We start from the raw sequence: 20191 nt of genomic DNA on the forward strand, positions 1-20191 counted from the left end.
ATGATACTGTAACTGAAACATAGTTTTGATACAAGCATGCACTTGTGAGTTACAATGGCGAATCGTTTAGTGTTAAATGCGCACAGTAAAAAATCAGCACATTACAAACAATGACACAGTCTTATCATCCTTGTTTACAACAACCCCTTCTGTACAGTCATCGTGGATACATCTTTTACTCAGGAAAATGATAAACAGTCGGCCAATTCTGCCACCAAAGTCACGCTCGAGTTGTAGTTCTTTCACGGCGATTCCTGTATTCTTTTTCTTCATTTCTTCGTCAGTGGTGATGAGTATCAAGACCGCTGTGATGTCCACACATAAACTCTAAAGGATGGAAAGCTCATTAAGAATAGGCTACACTATTGGAATTCTCCATATAAACACCTTACGAGTATGCGGAATAAAATTGTAAACTTCTGAATACGTTACGTGATTTTTATGTTCGATAATAGGTACCGTTCGATAATAGGTCACTTACGCTACTAAGCGCCTCTAAAATAATTATCGTGTTGTGGAGTTTAACACATTCTAACCTTTTAAACAGTTATTATAAAACTTTACAAAGCCAAAATAGCAAAACTAAGTAGTGATACAATACTATGAGGTGAGCTTAAAAATACAAGAGAATTTGCTGTCCCTAACTATACCTACAACTGAAGCTACACCTTAGCCTGTTTGTGCCTCTCCCCTTGCCAGCTCCTGGATCCGCCCCTGCTAGTGTAGCAGTTCCATTAGAATTTCCATGCCAAAAGGTAAATTTGGAATAACAATATACTTGAAAGCCACTTTAATTTTAATGGCCCTCAAATGTATCAATGTAGACATCTTCATATATTCATAAATGTCACTCCAAACAGATGCCTTCAAATGTGGTACATATGTATATTGTCACAAAACCTGGAGGGCTCAAAATACAATGACTTTTGGTGAATGACATATGACAATTAAACCCCAGAACAAAATATTTTATTGCAAACAAGTTCTGACCAACAAGTAGGGTGACAACCAATTTATATAACATAGGTATAGTAATGGATACAATATATGTACCAATCAACTTTATGATGTGCATTAAGTAGTGAGGGAATGTACACTAGTTAGCATCCACAAGCCTACTTATGTAGACCATCAAATCCGTATACTTCTGCTGCCACACTACTACCAGTGTACCAATAAGTTATACTTTTATTGAAGGAATTAATTTTCTATGCAATCTATAAACTACAGAAATTATTTTGCTTTAATATTCTGTTTAGAATTTTGAACATGAAATTTCACAGTATACTAACTTGTTAATGTACGTACTTGATACATGTTAATTATTGGTTGAGAGATAATTGTATATGTGATCCTTTTGCAGGAAAGGCTACACGTACTGCAAACTTGCCAGTGACTGTACCTGGTACATCTGGTAACAGTGATACTGAACATTTGTGTAAGGAAAACTATTACATTTTAGACTGTAGTACAGTTCATTTAGAGGTTTACTAAATAACTTAGTCACCTGTGTGCTCTCAAGATATTTGTACATGATAAATAATTATAATGCAAAAGATACACTGCGGTACTTGATGTCTTTCTATGTGAACAACTTGGTTTTTTAACTTAGTGGAGCCAGTTAATGTTCGCCATCATGAATCGTCGAGTAGCAATTCCTTATTCTTGGGAACAGAGTTAAACTTTTATTTTCATCTTTAATGCTTCAGGCTCACCCCAAAACTGGCAGTATTTTGTTCAGCCGTCAGTACAACCATACAACTATCCACTTTCCCGAAAGTTTTGTATGACTGTATACTATCATGATCCCTAAGGTTTATGTAAATAATATGGAAACCCCCACACTGTTAGTGTGCAACGTACAATCGTACAGCAATCATGTTCCCGAAACTTTGCGTAGTGAACATAGAAAGTCCCACACACTTCATGTATAGTCATTCAATCAATCATCATATTCCTGTTACAAACACAAAAAGACTTAGAAGAAAGGGAAGCTGATGAAGAGTGGGACTCAAGGTTTGTGCACACAAACTATTTCATGCTGCCTGTTGCACTATAACAGATACATACTTACAGATTGGTTACAGAGTAGCTAACACAATAAACATGATAGAAATGGATGCACCATTACTGTAGAAAGAAAATAAGCTAGAGAGCCATGTGGCCATGGAAAGAGTGCATGGCTCAGGTACAGAAGACAGCTAGACAGGCTAAGAGAAACTGATGAAGTAAGGGATGCAAAGTTTGTGCACACATGCTAATTTTGTTCCTGGGCTAGATGGACTGCCCTTGCCTGTGAATTATGTACCAGCTACAGAGCAAAGTTCCATACTCAAGGCAACCTTCAGAGTAGGCCAGTTTGACATTGGATGTCATCAGATGACAAGTTGATGACCCTATAAGCACATCACAGCAGACCTTAATATGAAAACATTGAACCCAGAATAAGCAGTGACTGTAATATACATTCCATTTTTCAGCCAGCACGAAGGCAACATTCCGAAAAACAGTAGTTCAGTATATGCAAAAAAATCAATGAAGTTCTTTCCACCTCCCGAGTCTGTTCATCGTTTGCTCGACATTTCTCCTGTTCATGAGGTTGGCCAATCATGTGTTAGCCATCACACCATCATTCATTATTAGATTAAGAAGGCAGAAAGAGACTGATGAGAAAAAAGGGTATCAAGACCGAAACCATTTTTTGTCTTGTTTAATGGGCTAGTACATTACCATATCTTCATCATACGCTATGATAGTAGTGTATAGTAGGGACCACAAAGGAGTAGGCGTGGCTAAAAAAATAAAACACCCAAAAAACAGCCTCAATTTTCCCTGACGATGATGAGGCAGTATTGGTTGAGTAAAACTAAGCCCAAACAAGCTTTCAGATTGACCCGAAACGCTTTCAACAAGTTGCTACGGAATTTTAAGAATACAGTTTATTTAACGAAGTTTTCTAGTGACTGACTGCCTGATGCCTTCAGACAAACGTAACTTGATAATGACTAAGGCTACAGGCTTGATTTTTTCACTGTTCGACGTTGCTTCGGCCTGACAGGTGCCTTTTGGCATACTGCAATATGTACAGTGCATTCTTCATGGACTTACCAGTGTGTCCCATTCATCTTTGCTGACAGTGAAAAGTGTCAATATGGCAGTAGCACGTGATGGCTTTCCTTTGTAACGGAAATCGTTCATATTTTTCTTAGTGGCTATTTTGATAGCAGAGGTGCTTTTCAAACAGTTCTTGATTCGAAATGCTGCGTAACACGTTGAACATAGCTGACAATGAAGCGAAATGGATACTTAACTTTTCAGACAATAATTAGGGCACATGGCACCATTTTAGATGCGGTGTGCGTGGGTTCACCAGTTATAATAATTATTTACAAAAAAAGTTAACAAACAAGTACACAGAAAAATGTGGAATTTTCAACTAGAGTAGGGACCGTAGCACATCGATAAAAGTACTGAAACAAGCTGGAGTAGTGCACGATATTAAATCACAGTAAAACAATAAGAAGTGTTATATCCCTACCATGCTCAAGATACCATAATGGAAATGCACAGTAGGGATATAACACTTCTTATTGTTTTACTGTGATTTAATATCGTGCACTACTCCAGCTTGTTTCAGTTCTTTGCTATGGTCTCTACTCTAGTTGAAAATTCCAAATTTTTCTATGTACTTGTTTAATAAAAGTTAGTAATGTCTCTGGAGTGTTGAGGTCAGCTGTTTATAGTATGTTTCTGACAACTGTGATCTTTTAATACCCTTTTGTCTGTTACCCAGACAACTCAGCATCCTGCCTTTCACAGTACTGTAAGCAAGATTTGTCTTGATGTATTCATATAGTTTACTGATTCAGTGATGATAAGCTGTCTATTAAAATTTTTGAGTGTGGATGGATGAAAAACTAAATTCTAGTAAAAATCCCATGCTAATAGTGCATTAGTGCTGGCCCTAGCCAGACTAGATGCTCCTCACATGAAATTACAGTGCACATGCAGTGTGTAGATGCTGCAGTACTGTGTATCGATAATGTTTGTTAACGGCATTTTTCATATGGCTTTTCTCACATCTGTTTAAACTCAGATTCCGAATAGTGTTTTATCTGGTGAATTATCATTATTTTGTCCTGCCTAGGATATATACTCATCGGAATCAGAAAAGGCACATGCCACAGTGAGTTTATTATTGTAATACGAAATGGTTGCCACGTGCTGCTTTATTTGGCCTCTAGCCTTGCAACGGTGGTCAGGAAGACCAAAATTTTGGTTTTAGGCTCTTTAGAAAATTAAAATCGGGACGTCTGTGAATACTAAATTTAAAGATAGATGCAATAAGTCTATTAAATGTGATTTTTGTCATGTATGATGTTTCTATGGTAGTTTTTAACCACAGAACTTTGAGTGATTCCCGTCATTTTAGGGGGAACCTTACTATACAGTACAGTGGAACCTGAGTTATCTGAACCTCAACATGTCTCAGGCAGTGGTAAAAGTATTAATTAAAATAAGTGAACTGTTCAGACAACTGAAGCCCATACATTTATATACAGAGCTCTGTTGATACTCTAATAGAACATGTTCCTGTACTCAAAATACCCTAATAGAACAGTCATTTCCAATTTCGGATAACGAGAGTATGGAGTAAACTAAGGGTCCACTGTACTACCATACTGTTTGATATTGTGATTTTCTTTAGCTCACATATGTCACATCAAGCCTGATCTAGCATTGCTGACGAGGTTTAAAGTTCAACTCCATGAGGATTGGCTCTCCATAGGACTGGTTTTAGGGATTTCAGTATATGCTTTAAATGAAATTGATTTGGACTACCAGAGACGTCAAGATAAGTGCTTATTTATGCTGAAAAAGTGGCTTGAAATTGATTGCTCAGCATGTTACTGCAAGTTAATATCTGCTGTCATTAATGAAAACAATCAATCACTTGCTAAAGAAATCAAAGAAACAATTGAAACCAAATCAGGTAATCTTACTGGTTATTGTAAAAGCAAAAGTGTCACTTTCTCATTGCTAGTAATGACATTTGCCATGTTGTAGATACATATTCTACATGAAATTTAAAAACAAAATATGGTAGAACGTAGTGATGCACTGATAAGAGATTTTCTTGATTATCTAATTAGCCGATGTTGAAATTAATATAATGGTCAATATTGATAACTGATCTAATGTTTATGGTTACCAAAATTTCACACATACATATTATGTAAAATTGTCATTTTAAACTTGAGTTTGTTTAACTGAAAACAATAGCATCAGGATCAGTAAAATTAATCGGTAATCTGATATTAATTACCAATACCAATATTGCCAAAGTTTGGCCGATAAACTGACTTATAATGTTTTTACCGATTAATTGGTACATCACTTGTAATTATACATATATCCTACACACACTTAATGTTCTTCGCTAGAGTATCCAGCTTGCACACATTAGAAAATAGTTTCCATATAGTTTGGCTAGATAAGGAAAAGACTATAACAACACCATAATTATAGACACACACCTTGTCTTACCAATTAGGAATAAGTATGCAACTTTACAGGTAAGTTCCATCACCTTAATCACCACATAATTATATGGCAACTATCTAAAGGACATGACATATTCAGAGGTGATTATAATTGATCATGCAAATGTTAGACCAGCCAAGACATCCCTGCCAGCCAATCAGTTCAACAACACTATTTGCCTCAAAATACTTGTTTACACTATGGTGTACAGTGGCCCCACCTGGTTAGTTAATTTCCTAGTAACTAGAGGCGAGAACCACAGCCTACACACAACCTTTCCTGACCTGAAAAATGTCAGACCTAGAATATTGAATAATTGTAAGTCAATTTATCAATATAAACGTTGTGGGACTCTTATATCGTACTTTTCATCAAAGTTCAAAATCCTTGTGCCCATGCATTTTTGCCCATTATCAACCATAACTCGCCCAGCAAGGATCAAACTAGCCTGCACTACTTAAATATCTCTTATACTGCTCTCTACCTTGCTCCTGATAACATGGTTAGAAAGACAGTTTCAACAACCCCGAGGCGAAGTGAACTTATGCTCCAATAGCATGTGTACATTTTCTGCCCTGCGGAAGTGATTAAGTGATTATGTGATGAATGTGACATCGGGCGTTACCACTCTAAAGTGTAAGTCTATGAAAAATATCAAGATGTAGAAGGTTCAATGCATTACTGCATACCAGTTATTATGATCAAATATTAGTGGAAACGTACAGTATTTTGTCAAGCAACAGTACTTGTAAAAGGTTAAAACAAATGCAGTTTCCTATATCCTACAAGAAAAGTCTTATGGTCAGTCACTTCACAGATGCTGCTAAGTGATTGTACCAAAATACTACCCAACGAGCATTCTTCTGTATTGGAATGTACACAAGAAACAAACCTTATTTTTAGCATGCACATAAGAAATCTACAGACACAAGAAACCATACAAATATATCTCCAAGCTGCTTATGGCATTATGCTGCACGACCCAAAAGTATAACTTCATAACAATAATTTGTTTTGCATAGGTCACTTGTCCATGTCTAATCATGTGAAAAAGCCTACCAATACTGCAGAAAAATTTATGGATATATCTACAATAGGTTTGTACAGTGTATATAAATGTGTATGCAATGTGTACTATATAGCTATATGCATTGTTTAAGTGTATGTTTGTTCAGTAGGATCTCAAATTATCCAAACCAAAGAGCAAAAGTGACTGTTCTATTAGACATTTTGTCAATAGTACATTCTATCAGTGTATATAGTCAGCAACTAGTTTATTTTGTAACTAAGATATTACTTTTAAAGTAACACATGCTTTGTAACTATAGTAACTTGTAACTAGGAGTAACTGTCTGAAAAGGAACTAAGTTACAATTATTAGTAACTATTTACACAGTAACCAGTAGTCATGTTGTAAAAATACAGAACATTCTTCAATTTTTGCACCAGACATACTGCAGCCACATGAAACTGAGCTGAAATGGCTACAGAATTATTTTCATGAAGTACTTCCCTTGCTAAAGTATATCTGAGGATAATAATCATGAAAACAAGTAATTGAAACAAGCATATGAAAGTAACTAATAACTAAAGCACTTAGTTATCTTTTTAAAAAGAAACTGTTACTAAATTACATGGGGTAAAATACCTTTTGATATCATATCATTTCCAAACTAGTGAAATAAGTGGATGGCTATAATGTTTTCACAGCTCAGTTGTTTTGGATCAGATAATTTTGTATAATTATATTATGTAAGTGCTAAAGCTGGCTGTACAGCAGCTTTAGTATCATTGTTTTGTTACTATACAAACATATGCAACCCAGTGTGGGAAATTGGTCTTATTGCCTACTTAAAAGTATCAAGAAATGCCTATTTTAAGTATTCAGTGTGTTGTAGCTTGCCAAAGGTAGAAGCTATATGTACCAAATATTCAGACATTTTATACCAATTCCTTACCTTCACAAGCATCCACAGTAGAAGTAGCAACATTTAAGTTTCCCGCCATTTTAGATAGTTTTTAACTCGATGTTGACTCTACCAGGCATGCTCCAAAAAGGATGGGAATCAGGCCAGGGACTGTTTTTAAAAAAGTAAAGAGGAAAGCGTAGGGATGAATTAGGCCAAGTTATGAGCCATTCAGGTATCAAACTGGCCAAAACAAAGGACATTTATAGCACAGGTCTTTAGTCAACACCACGGAACTGTACAGCCACACAGCCATCCCCAGGCTAGCCAGAGCTCCATTGGGGCCCCAGACCGCTTGTATGAATCACCACTGTAGTTGGGAAAGCAGCCAGCAAAAGTAAGTCTAGCTGATTTTGATTATGAAATTTGATAATTGTGACCGAATTTTGGAAAACTGTTGATATACACGCAACAGTACTTTTGTAATAAAACACATTTAAAAACTATGGGTAAAAAACATAAGCTCCAGAAAAAAAAAGTATGTAAGTTTTTACTGCCTTACTGGTGAGCAAATTAAGCCTCCAATGGATAAATCCTGGGAATCATCATATTCGCCTGTTCATAGGGAATAGAAAATGCTTTGGTTCATCTCCATACATGAACGTATTTCAAAGTTACAGATGTTTGTTTACGTTGCGGTGACAAAAGAATTTACCAACGATTGTTTTTCAGTGAATTTACTTTCCTTCTCGAACACAGAAGCATGCCTGGGGAAAAAACTATACCTTGATGGATGCACAGATTCATGCTGAACACAATGAGCCAAGACTGAATTCTGTACTTCGTTGTATCAGTAAGTTATGATGGTTTATGTAAACGCCTGTAGATTCTTTTCTCGATAACTTCTGTACATATCAATTTATTTACTCGTTATGTTATTGTTATTATCTACTTTACCAGTTAGGCACTGGAGGGTGTACACAGAAGGCAGAGCCTGTTCGAGGTGTTTACCCATAGCCTAGGAACCTAAACGAAAATCTTTGAGCTAAATGCGGCTATCTAATGCTATATTTCCAATGCTGCTTAACTTAGGAAGCTGAAACTTAGCTAGTCCATTCCTCTGTCCCTGTAGAAAACAAAGAACAAATAAAATGCATTTTGAAAACTGTGCAGATATCGATGGTTTTCTAAATTAGATCACAATTATTAATGTAGCCTTGTGTTCTTGGTGAAGAATCAAATCTGATGTCATGGGTGATAAGACCGGTTTTCCCAGACCCAGTTACATATGCAGAATAATGTAACGACTCTACGATATGTTCTAATTGCTTGCTGTTGTTACACATTAACTATATGTTTGGTATTCTGGTTGAGTTTAGAAATTGATAGATTTATCAAGCTCCACAAGAAAACTCGGCTAGTTTTGACAAACAGTTTAGGCAGTCAAATTTGAAATTTAAAAATGCAGGTGTTATCGCAATTTTTCGGAAGTGAAAGATAGGTAGCTGTAGTTAATTCAAAATGTGGCTGAGTAGATTCAGTACAAATGAATACTGTAGGTGTCCCACTCTGAGGAATGTCTGAATCACGAATGATGCATTTTCGTCCAGGAATGCATTACCACGTTATAGACACATGAATCATACGGTATGATAGTGGCCCATGAAAAACATCACCTAAAAACAAGCCTCGCTTTTCCCAGACAATGATGAGGCAGTATTGGTTAGGCAAAACTAACCCAAACAAGCCTTGAGATTAACCCAAAATGCTTTCAACTACGGAATTTAAAAAAATTATTTTATGGAATTTTTTACTAACTGAGTAATTGACTGACTGACTGATTCCTTCAGACAAGTGTAACTCAACAGCTAATACTATGGGCTTGATTTTTTCACTCTTCGATGTTGCTTTGGCTCGAGAGGTGCCTTTTGGCATACTGCAGTATGTACAATGCATTCTTCATGGACTTACCAGTGTCCTCCTTTGTGCCCCATTCATCTTTGCTGACAGGAAAAGTGTTGATTTGGCGGTAGCACGTGATGGCTTCTCTTTTTTATGAAAATGTCCATATTTTTTGGGAACCTGTATTCCGCGGAATAGCGGAATAGCAGAATTACGGAATAAGCGAAAATCACATTCTAAATATTTATAGCCTCTATAACATTTTAATATACATTCCTCACCTCATAGAGAACACAATCACGATGGCACCGATCCTCGGGGCGATCTTTAAATAGGGTGTGTACAAAGATATTCACTCTAGAACAATCTAACTTAGCTAAACTACTGTTAAATACACTTCACTACGTAATCACTAGAAAACTAGAAGTTCTTTGTGCTATACTTGCTCATACCAGCTGTCACAAACGAGCAGCTAGCTAGCTAACGGACCGAATAGTCTAGGACAAAACAATCCACCCCCTAGGTAGCTACCCTGCATGCATGGAATAATCTGACCTTTCTTATAACTCTGTTACCATTTCCTAAAGTGTTTCAAATAAATTCGGAGAATAATACTGCTTTCAGCTCCCAACATCAGAGCTCCAACCTCGGCTCTAACACTCCGTATATAACTCTAATAATTTTGGGCAGTTACTCGTGTGTGACAGCTGGTATGAGTAAGTATAGCACAAAGGACTTCTAGTTTTCTAGCGATTGTGTAGTGAAGTGTATTTGATGGTAGTTTAGCTTAGTTAGATTGTTCTAGAGTGAATATCTTTGTACATATCCTATTTAAAGATCGCCCCAAGGATCGGTGCCATCGTGATTGTGTTCTCTACGAGGTGAGGAATGTATATTAAAACGTTATAGAGGCTATAAACAATAACAAAATATTTAGAATGTGATTTTTGCTTATTCCGTAATTCTGCTATTCCGTTATTCCGCTATTTCGTATTCCGCGGAATACAGGCTCCTATATTTTTTATAGCAGCTACTTTGATTGCAAGTGCCGACAGTAAGCATAATGGATACTTCACTTTTCTAACAATAACTGACATAACTGGGGCGCGCAGCACTATTTACTTTGATGTGGTATGCGTGGATTGCAGAGGTGCTTTTCAAACAGTTCTTGAATCATAATGCTGTGAAATGGGTTGAACATAGCTAACAACGAAGCATAATGGATACTTAACTTTTCAGACAAGGCTGGGGTGCACGGCACCTATTCTTTCTTTTGATGCGGTATGCGTGGGTTCACCAGTCATAACAATTATTTACAACAAAAAAAAGGTTAACAAGCAAGTACACAAAAGAATTGGAATTTTCAACCAGAGTAGGGACCATAGCATATTGATAAAAAAGTACTGAAACAAACTGGAGTAGTCCGTGATATTAAATCACAGTAAAACAATAAGAAGTGTTTTATTGTGATTTAATATCATGGACTTAATTGATTTAATATCATGGACTTAATTGTGATTTAATATCATGGATTCAATATCATGGTTTTAATATCATGGTTTTAATATCATGAACTACTCCAACTTGTTTCAGCACTTTTTATTGATGTCCTATGGTCCCTACCATGGTTGAAAATTTCAAATTTTTTTGTGTACTTGTGTCACATTAATCAATGGCTGGTTCCTGTATAATACACAGTTAGTTTGTCTATCACACACTTGTGCTGGCTTTTTATGGCACACAACACACTGCTACAGTACATGCATATGATGCGTATAATTGATATGCTTTAGCTATATTTTCATAGTATCGTAATCATAAGAGTTAATTCAACAACTCAATTGTGCCCCGTTGAACAAAACCCAATACACCCATACCATTTAGCAAGAAGGCTGTTCCAGCTTAGAAACAGCAACAGTAAAGTTACTTTTACCACAACATAAACAAACACATGTACAGAGATCTCTTGATTATGTGAACATTAGAAATGACTGCTGTATTAGAGTATTTTGTCTAAGATGTACGTTCTATTTTAGTATTTGAACAGGGCTTTGTATACAAATGAATGGGCTTACTTTTTGTTTATCTAAACATGTCTTGGTCCCAAGGGGCCAGATAATTGAGGGAGTATTGTAACACACATTTGCCTTTTGGTACAGAACGAAATAGATTTCCATGAAGAGGTGAATGCATTGGTGTACTAGATATTTGAGTTTTCTTTCACTGTTTACTGAAGTGATTAAAACATACGTAAAATTATTCATGTAGTATGCATTTTTCACCCAATGTAATTCAATAGATAGAATTGTGCAAACAAGTCTGGTTTTCGCTCAGCAGATTACAATTACTAGTAGCATACTTCCTCACAGTAGTTACTTTAAGGCAGTCACAATGTACATAAAGCTAATGTTTAATGTAAAATTTTAACTGCAGATAACAAGGTAACTATGAAAGTGGCAGTACAGATAGCCCTCACTCTTGCTGCACAATGGGAATGTGTTGGATATTGTTTGGAACTGAGAGAAGAAGAAATGGATAGCATTGAGCAAAGCACATCTGGTGATGAGAGGTCAGCGTACATGAAGGTGATGAAAACATGGATTAGGTCTACTGATGGAAGAGAACCAAAGACCTGGAGGACATTTCTGCTGGTACTACAAGAATTAGATATTAATTGTGATACTGTAGTTGAGGTGTTGAAAAGATTGGTATAACCTGTTTAGTCACTTACTTTTATATGCAATAATGTAAATTGTTTTAAATGCAAATTTTAAAAATTCCTTTTTATTTTTTCAAACAATTTTTATATATTTTTATGTATAGTGTTTAAAATGATAAAGAAAATAAAGCATTAATAATCTGACAGCAACATCACTGTACCTTGCACCTTCATACTACCTATATCAGATCATAGTATTCTGACCACTGAATCGCTAATGATATGTGTTTGCTGTACCTTAGCACTGGCTCCCTTTGCCATTGTAAATTTCTCTGCTGCGTATATATGTATTCAGTGAAAACTACAGTTTGTGAGACCTGGTTTCATAGAAGTCATGCATGGAAAAGTGAATTATACAAATAGAAGGAAAAAGGAGTAGGGATCAAAGAGAAAAAGGTGGTAAAACAAGAGAGGTTCACTGGTATAAGGATCACTGAAAAAAAAATGAAACAAGAAAGGATTGCTGGAGTAGATTGACAATGATCGTGGTTACAATAAGAAGGGATCGCTGGAGTAGATTGACAATGATTGTGGTTATAGCAAGTCAAAAATAGGGATTTGTGGGATCACTTGATGTAACCACAATCATTGTTAATCTACTCCAGTGATCTCTTCTTGTGTCAGGTGTTTTCATCAATCCCTATTTTAATATGTTACTTAGCTAGATACTTTATTGTATTATTTTCTGTAGTCTGTGGTTAGGCATAAATGTGATCGGATTTGTGGAAAGGAATCTTCCACATACATCCAATTTATCAACTTTGACAACTAATAACTTAAGATTGGAAAGGCTATAACTTGAAATTGGATCAGTAGTAAGCACCAGCATATGGAATTTTTTTCTGGATAATATGTATTGTCTTCCAAGTACATAGAGTTCAGTGTGTGTGGAAGACCCCTTTTAGCAAATCTGGTCATAAAATTAAGAGTATACCACTGTGAAAAAAGAGGGATATAAGATGGTATTTCCAGTGGCTTATTGAATACAAAAAAGCTTGATATAACCTGTATTATACTAACAATCTCATGTAAGACTTTAGTTTATGTGTTAAACATACTGAAACCATATATGTGATGGTATAGTGTGGGCATTATATTAGATATAAGCTATTTCAGGTAATGTGGTAAATAAACTGAAACCATATATGTAATAGTATAATATGCATTATACTAAACTATAACATGAGTATAATACAGGGTTTATATTAAGGCTTATTTGTATTCAATAAGCCACTGGAAATACCATATTATATCCCACATTTTTCACAGTGTACACTGGACAAATATCCGTCTATCCCACACTTACAGAACTGAAGGATAGGTGTAGGACAGGCTGACTGGTCTGTCCACCTGTTCCATCATATAGGAAATATGATGTTTCCTTTAGCATTTTCCACATATGTGATAGATAATGTGTCGTGCTGTATGAAATGTCATCTATCATGCAGCAAGACTAGTGTAGGATATGTCAGACTGGAGGTCCTTCTGTGCAACGTATGGGAAATATGACCTTGTTCATATTATTTCCTATACATGTAAGAGCTGATATGTCATGCTGTATTATGTCACCTATCACACTGCAAGACAGGTATATATAGGACATGTCAGACTAGAGGTCTTTCTGAACAACATACTGAAAATATGAAACTTTTCATAATATTTCCTATGTATATGTCAGATAATACCGTAAGTTCTCTAAAAATTTGGCATATTTTTAAATCAATAATTTTCGTCTCGCCGAATTTCGGCCTATAATTAGATAGTAATCACCATTAATTTTAGTTGATCGACCACTCATCACAGTATAATTTGTATCGTCGATATTAAGACTAGACAACTCTGACGTTCTCGTCACTATCAGCATCCATCGCAAAAATAGCAAACGTGCCGAATTTTTTATTAGAGGTAATTATTTCACTGTTAGAATATGGGTGCCGATTGCCGAATAAATAAACACGGGGGCAGAATTTTTAGAGAACTTACAGTACTTTCTACTATATGAAATGTCACCTATCACACTGCAGGATATGTCAGACTAGAGATCCTTCTGTGCAACATATAGACCTTTATCTGTATGTGACAGCTAATATATTGTATTATATGGAATATCACCTATCACACTGTAGAACAGTTGTAGGACATGTCAGACTAGAGGTCCTCTGTGTAGCATGATTATAGGAAATATGACCTTTTCACAGTATTTCCTACATACAAGATGGCTGATATGTTGTACTGTATTATATTATTATTATTATTATTGTTACTGAGCAGACAGCGCAGCTGATATACTCAGGAAAAGAAAAGCAATCATAAAATGAATTTAGCTACGTAGTTACAAAGATTACAGTTATTGAGTTCTATACAATGTTTGCAGTTCCGCTGAAAAAGAGTCAATATTGTTGCTCTCAATGATGGAAGATGGTAAGTTGTTCCAATCCTTAATTGATCTGGAGAAAAAGCTCTGTTGGTATGAATAGGTGGATGAGTTTGGTAGAATAAAACGATGTGGGTGATATATGTCACCTATCAGACTGCAGAACAGGTGTAAGACAAGTCAGACTAGGGGTCCTTCTGTGCAACGTAAAGGAAATATGAACTTTATCATAGCAGTTAGTCTATAGCTAATATGCATGTCCTACTGTATGATAGGGCTGGGCGGTATTGGAGTTTCGCTTCACGATATATCGTGCAGAAATATATCACGATATTACTATTTATCGCGGTTATTAAAGATGACTGCTATATTAGAGTAGCTGACTGCTTTATTAGGGTATCTCGATCCTAGCTGACTGTTCTATTAGAGTATCTCGATCTTTGTAAAAAAAATTGACTAGCTAGTACTAGGTCCTTGTTTGCAGTAGTATCACGTGATTATTTTAGGTGCATTATAACAACCTTAAGGGCTTAATAAGCTGTCACAAACACTAAAAATCGTAATAATATCGATATCGTGATATTATCGTTTCACCGAAATCTACGCGATACAGATATCGTTTCATTGCAATACCGCGGTATTACTATAATACCGAGAAACCGCCCAGCCCTACTGTATGATATGTCATCCATCACACTATACGATGGGTGTACAAGATATGTCAGACTATAGAAGTCCTATATACTGTATAGCATAATAGAAAATAATTTATGACAGTATTTCGATATGTCAAACTGTATGATATGTTACACTGTAGGTAAATTATTATAACATCTATGTTAATCTTATACAAGATTTAAATGTTACCTATCATAATTCAAGACAGAGGTATAATTTTTATTTATTTATTATATGCGATATTTAAATCTGTACAGCATACAAGATGTCTATTCCTACCTAATATGAGATAACTGTGGCAAATGTGTCAACTAGCATACAATAAGGAACTACATGTACATGCAGTATAAAAGAAAGTGGTATAGTTTTGTACATGCAATGTACGTGCCTGCATATGACTTATGGTTGCATAATTTTACTATGGAATTCAATGACATCCACAAACAGAATTTTTGCACACATATTCATTGTGTGTTATCACTTAGCAACCATAATTGGCAATGCTAATGATATTTATTTAGACAGTTTAATCACAGAAGCACACATACACATAATCCTGTTGAACTATTCCCAACACTATAATTATGTGCAACTTGAATAGTACCAAGAGTTCATAATATTAGAGTACTAATGGGCTCCACCAGCGTTGAAACCGGGTCGGGTCATCGGGGTCACATTTTCTCCGGGTCATCCGGTGTCACAGTGATATATGTTTCCCCGGGTAACGTGTTTTCCGCACACATATCCCTAGGGATCCGTGTTTCCCCGCACACATATCTAGGGATCCGTGTTTCCCATCAAAAGCTGTCAGTGATATGTGTTTCCCGTAGCGATTTTTTAATATTTCACCGCACACACATATCCCTAGGGATTCGTGTTTCCCCGCACATATATCACCAGGGATCCGTGTTTCCCACTAAGATATAGCCATCGTGCAATAACTCCAAGGTCCTATGGCTAGTTGCAAACAGTACGCGATCCAACCGGCCATTCAGTAGATATATTGCTATCTAGCTAATAGACATCCATGCATATTGCATGTATATAGCTATAGTTAGCTAACTAGCTATATAGCTACTATATAAGCTAATACAATAAACTTTGTTGCTCTTCTCTGGACCTGCTCAATAAGTGTGATGTCCTTGACAGGGGCGGATCTAGGATTTATAAAAGGGGGGGCTAACTCAAGGTACTAATCTCTTGGGTAGAGAGCACCCCCCCCCCCCCCCCCCCCAGAAAGTTTTGAAAAATAGATGCTAAAATACTGCAATTTGGAGACATCCCCACATAAGTCATAATATTTTCTGCCTGTAGATTATATATACTGCCTTTAGATTATAGGTATGGCTCTCTGAAGCATTTTGCTAATGGAAAAGTTTGGGTAGGTACAGACAACCAAGTACATGATGCACCCCTCTCACAATTGCACAACACTGAATAGGTGCATGTTAGAATAATAATGTTGAAAGTGGAAAATTTTGAAATTTGAACAATACAAGATTGAAATTGTGTACCTGAATTAAGTATTGCCATACATATTAACTACACAAGTGGATGAATGAAGCCCTTTAAACAGACCAATGCACTTCATTGTATGTATAGGTGCAGGCAGATTTGGAAAAATTTCATAACAGAACCAACTACATGTTTCCAATGAATGTTCTATTAGAGTAATTAGCTGACTGCTCTATTAGAGTATCTCGATCTTGTACACCTCCAATGCTGATCCGGGTCCTTGTTACATAAACTTTAGCATGAATCCACTGATAATACCTTGGAAAGATGTTTATTAGGTGGTTTTATGAGTATTTGTATTATTAGTGATCATATAATTTAGCTAATATGCTAAGACAAAATTTCATTATAATTCTCAGCATCATATAAGTTGATCAAGTAAAGCCTAAATATGAAGGCTGAAGCCCCCCCTGCATCCGCCCCTGCTTGATATGGCTAGGTTTCCAAATCACTGAACAGGACATAACTTGCAATCTCACTAAGGAAATATACAAAGTTCTCTTGGCTGTCACTGTTTGATGCTTGCTAAAGCTGAGATGGAGCAGTCCTAGCATTCTGTAGGTCTTAGGGATTATGTTTTTGTAGTGTTGATCCCAAGATAGGTCTGATGATATTATAATACTGAGATTTTATGTGAACTATTTGTTAAAACCTGTGTGTCACTGAGCTATTTTGTAATTAGTGATGACTTTTGCATTAATATAGGTGGACACTCTTTTTTGGATTAAAGAACATATTATATCTCGTACTCCACAAAGTTGCTGAGTCTAAATCATTTTGAAACAGCGAAATATCTCCAGGACTACAAACAGTATTATAAATCTTGGTGTCGTCAATGAATAGTAAAGTTTTACTGATGGTAACACAAGATGGAAAATCATTCATGTAAATAATGAAGAGTAGGGGTCTCAAAATACTCCCTTGGGGAACCCCAGATAGAACCCAGGGGCGGATCCAGAGTTTGGAAAGAGGGGGGGCACCTTTCTGAAAAACAGTTGAAGACCAAAAAAAAAAAAAAAAAAAAAAAAAAAAAAAGGTCACGACAATAATAGCTAGTTATCCTTACCAACTATATCACGTCTGTTATGTAAAATAAAATCCTATTTATAGCTTCATAGGTAAGCTACACTGCCTCATGAACATTGTGACAGCTTTATTAGAGTAATTGACTGCTCTATTAGAGTATCTCGATCTTGTATGCAATTTCTTGAAGGGGGGGCATTTGCCCCAAATGCCCCATCCTGGATCCGCCACTGGAACCGGCAAGGGGGTAATAATGACTGACTGCATGCCAAAGCTGTATAGCTACATTGGTTAGTTATACATAGCTGCAATCACATGATTTACTCTATATAGCTAGAGATAGTATTTTATTGTATGCATGTACTTGTAGCTACTGTTTTATTAAACTGATGCTATAGCTACATAGCCAAATCACAGCACAGTTTAGCAGTTATAGTTGAATGCCATGGCTTGATTTCCTCCAACAACATGTATAATTATAGTATTAGTTGTATATATATAGGTATATGGCTAGCTATGATTATTAAAAGTGCATGCGCGCCTATGCTAACACTATACGTACGTTGCATGCACATGACTTTATAAAGGGTTACCCGGGGAAATACATATCACTGTGACTTGTAGGTAGCTAGCGAGTTAGTGATATGTGTGCGGGGAAACACGGATCCCTAGGGATATGTGTGCGGGAAACACGTTACCCGGGGAAGCATATATCACTGTGACACCGCCTCGTTGTGAGGTCACATAATACTTGAGGCGTGCGTACAAACTAAGCGGGAAAGTTTGAGCGGGATAAATCTGTGGTGTGAAGAGAAGGAAAACACTGATACAGAGACCTGAACCTGTAAAGTGCACTAGGAGTGAGACCTGAGGTAGGGTCTGCAATCCGAAAAATCAACTTCTACAAATCAATCCCCCTACCATTGTGGGATGTTCATTGTAGTATCCCATCATTGCTTGATCCACCATGAAACCGGAGGCACGATTGCTGTCTTCACAGATATATTGTTTTTAACTGGCTACGATTACGCATTACGACGACACCCACTACCTACCTAGGTTTGCCCCCCATGCTGGCTAAGGGATTGCTCGTTACTGCACGCCCACGGCCTCCCCAACGGCTCACGTGACCTCAGTAGGCTTGGGTGAGACACGTGGGCGTCAGTGCCCACTGTACCCAACACCAGTCACAGTGTATTGCCTAAGCACAATACACTGGAATTCAGACATACCCCTGGGAGAGGAGAGGTGGGAGAAAACTAGTTCGCACTTGTATTGTATTGTATTGTATTGTATTAATGCTTTACAGTGACCAGCACTGAAGGTCTGCAGCAACAAGTGCTGCAGCCTTAGGATTACCTAACCTAATTTCAAGGACTTAGACTTAGTGACTTATAGCTGAAAAGGTGTAACAGAAAAGGGGCCAAAGTAAGGAAAAAAATCCCTCCAACCCCAGGAATCGAACTGCAGGTCACCCAATGTCTAGTCGGGGCCACACTCAGTCTCCTCCAGGAGGGATTTTTTTTCCCGGGCTAGATGTAATGCCCTTTCCTACCACCCCCAGCACAAGAGGCAAACGTGCTGGACAAGAACTGAAAAGTGGGACATCTAAAAGTCCCTAGGGCCATTTATTAGGCCCATTTCCGGGGAAGCATCTGGTGATCTAAACGAGATGGAGCGGCTTCCACGGATGCACATCGTCGCTGACCTCAACAGGGAGAAAGACAGGGTACAGCGAATCCACGCCAAAGTACTACTGTATGATAAAGCACTACGTTTGGAAAGGAGCTCAGCAAGCCGGCGATAAAATATATATATCCAGGAGGGATGGATTTTCTTCCTTAATCCTAAAGTATTTATTGTATTAATGCTTTACAGTGACCAGCACTGAAGGTCTGCAGCAACATGTGCTGCAGCCTTAGGATTACCTAACCTAATTTCAAGGACTTAGACTTCTGCTCGTGTATGCTTATTGTTCCGTGCACGTGATGCCGGATAGCCTGCCACCATTTCCGTCCTCTATCTCCGTGACACTTTAAAGAACCGGGCTACGATCGGCCAGTTAACCTGGGTTAAACTGCGTCTAACCCTCATTTAACTGGCTACGATTACGCATTACGACGACACCCACTACCTACCTAGTCTGGCGGCGCCCGCCCCTTCGCATAGAGTAAGGGTCTGGTATGCTTAGTATCACCGAGTTGTTCTGGAGGAATTTAATTTGAATGTAATGACGTAACGAAAATGGCCTTAACGGAAGTGCCTCACCCAAAACTGTGGTAGAGATATTGAACTTTCTTCGCCTTTACACAGGCGAAAGTGGATTGGTCTACTTTTATAAAAGACACATGTCTCCCTACCTAGGAAATCAGATGGTTTTTTGCGTATCAAGCAAAGCGAAAAGCCCTTCCTGATATAACACTTTCTTCTCTGTTCTTTATTAGCTAACTTCTTTTGTTTCTTCAGTACTGTTAGGGCATTTGATTCCTTCTTTTGACGTAACATACACAAAAATGCGCTGATTAAACG

The 20191-nt window shown here is 37.1% G+C and overlaps 1 protein-coding gene across 3 annotated transcripts in view; it reads left to right on the plus strand.

The window, feature by feature from the left end:
• Positions 1–12210, plus strand: part of LOC136252134 (uncharacterized) — a 122689-nt gene extending 110479 nt beyond the window's left edge. For all 3 annotated transcript variants that reach the window (XM_066044525.1, XM_066044539.1, XM_066044531.1), the window contains exons 44-47: positions 1364–1438; positions 4709–4993; positions 6567–6641; positions 11787–12210. In XM_066044525.1, coding sequence (XP_065900597.1) covers positions 1364–1438; positions 4709–4993; positions 6567–6641; positions 11787–12067 — 716 coding nt within the window. In that variant the 3' untranslated portion in view covers positions 12068–12210. The remainder of the gene's footprint in view (positions 1–1363; positions 1439–4708; positions 4994–6566; positions 6642–11786) is intronic.
• Positions 12211–20191: the final 7981 nt, after the last annotated feature.

Source organism: Dysidea avara, chromosome 1 (assembly GCF_963678975.1).
Source record: "Dysidea avara chromosome 1, odDysAvar1.4, whole genome shotgun sequence".
NCBI lineage: Eukaryota > Metazoa > Porifera > Demospongiae > Dictyoceratida > Dysideidae > Dysidea > Dysidea avara.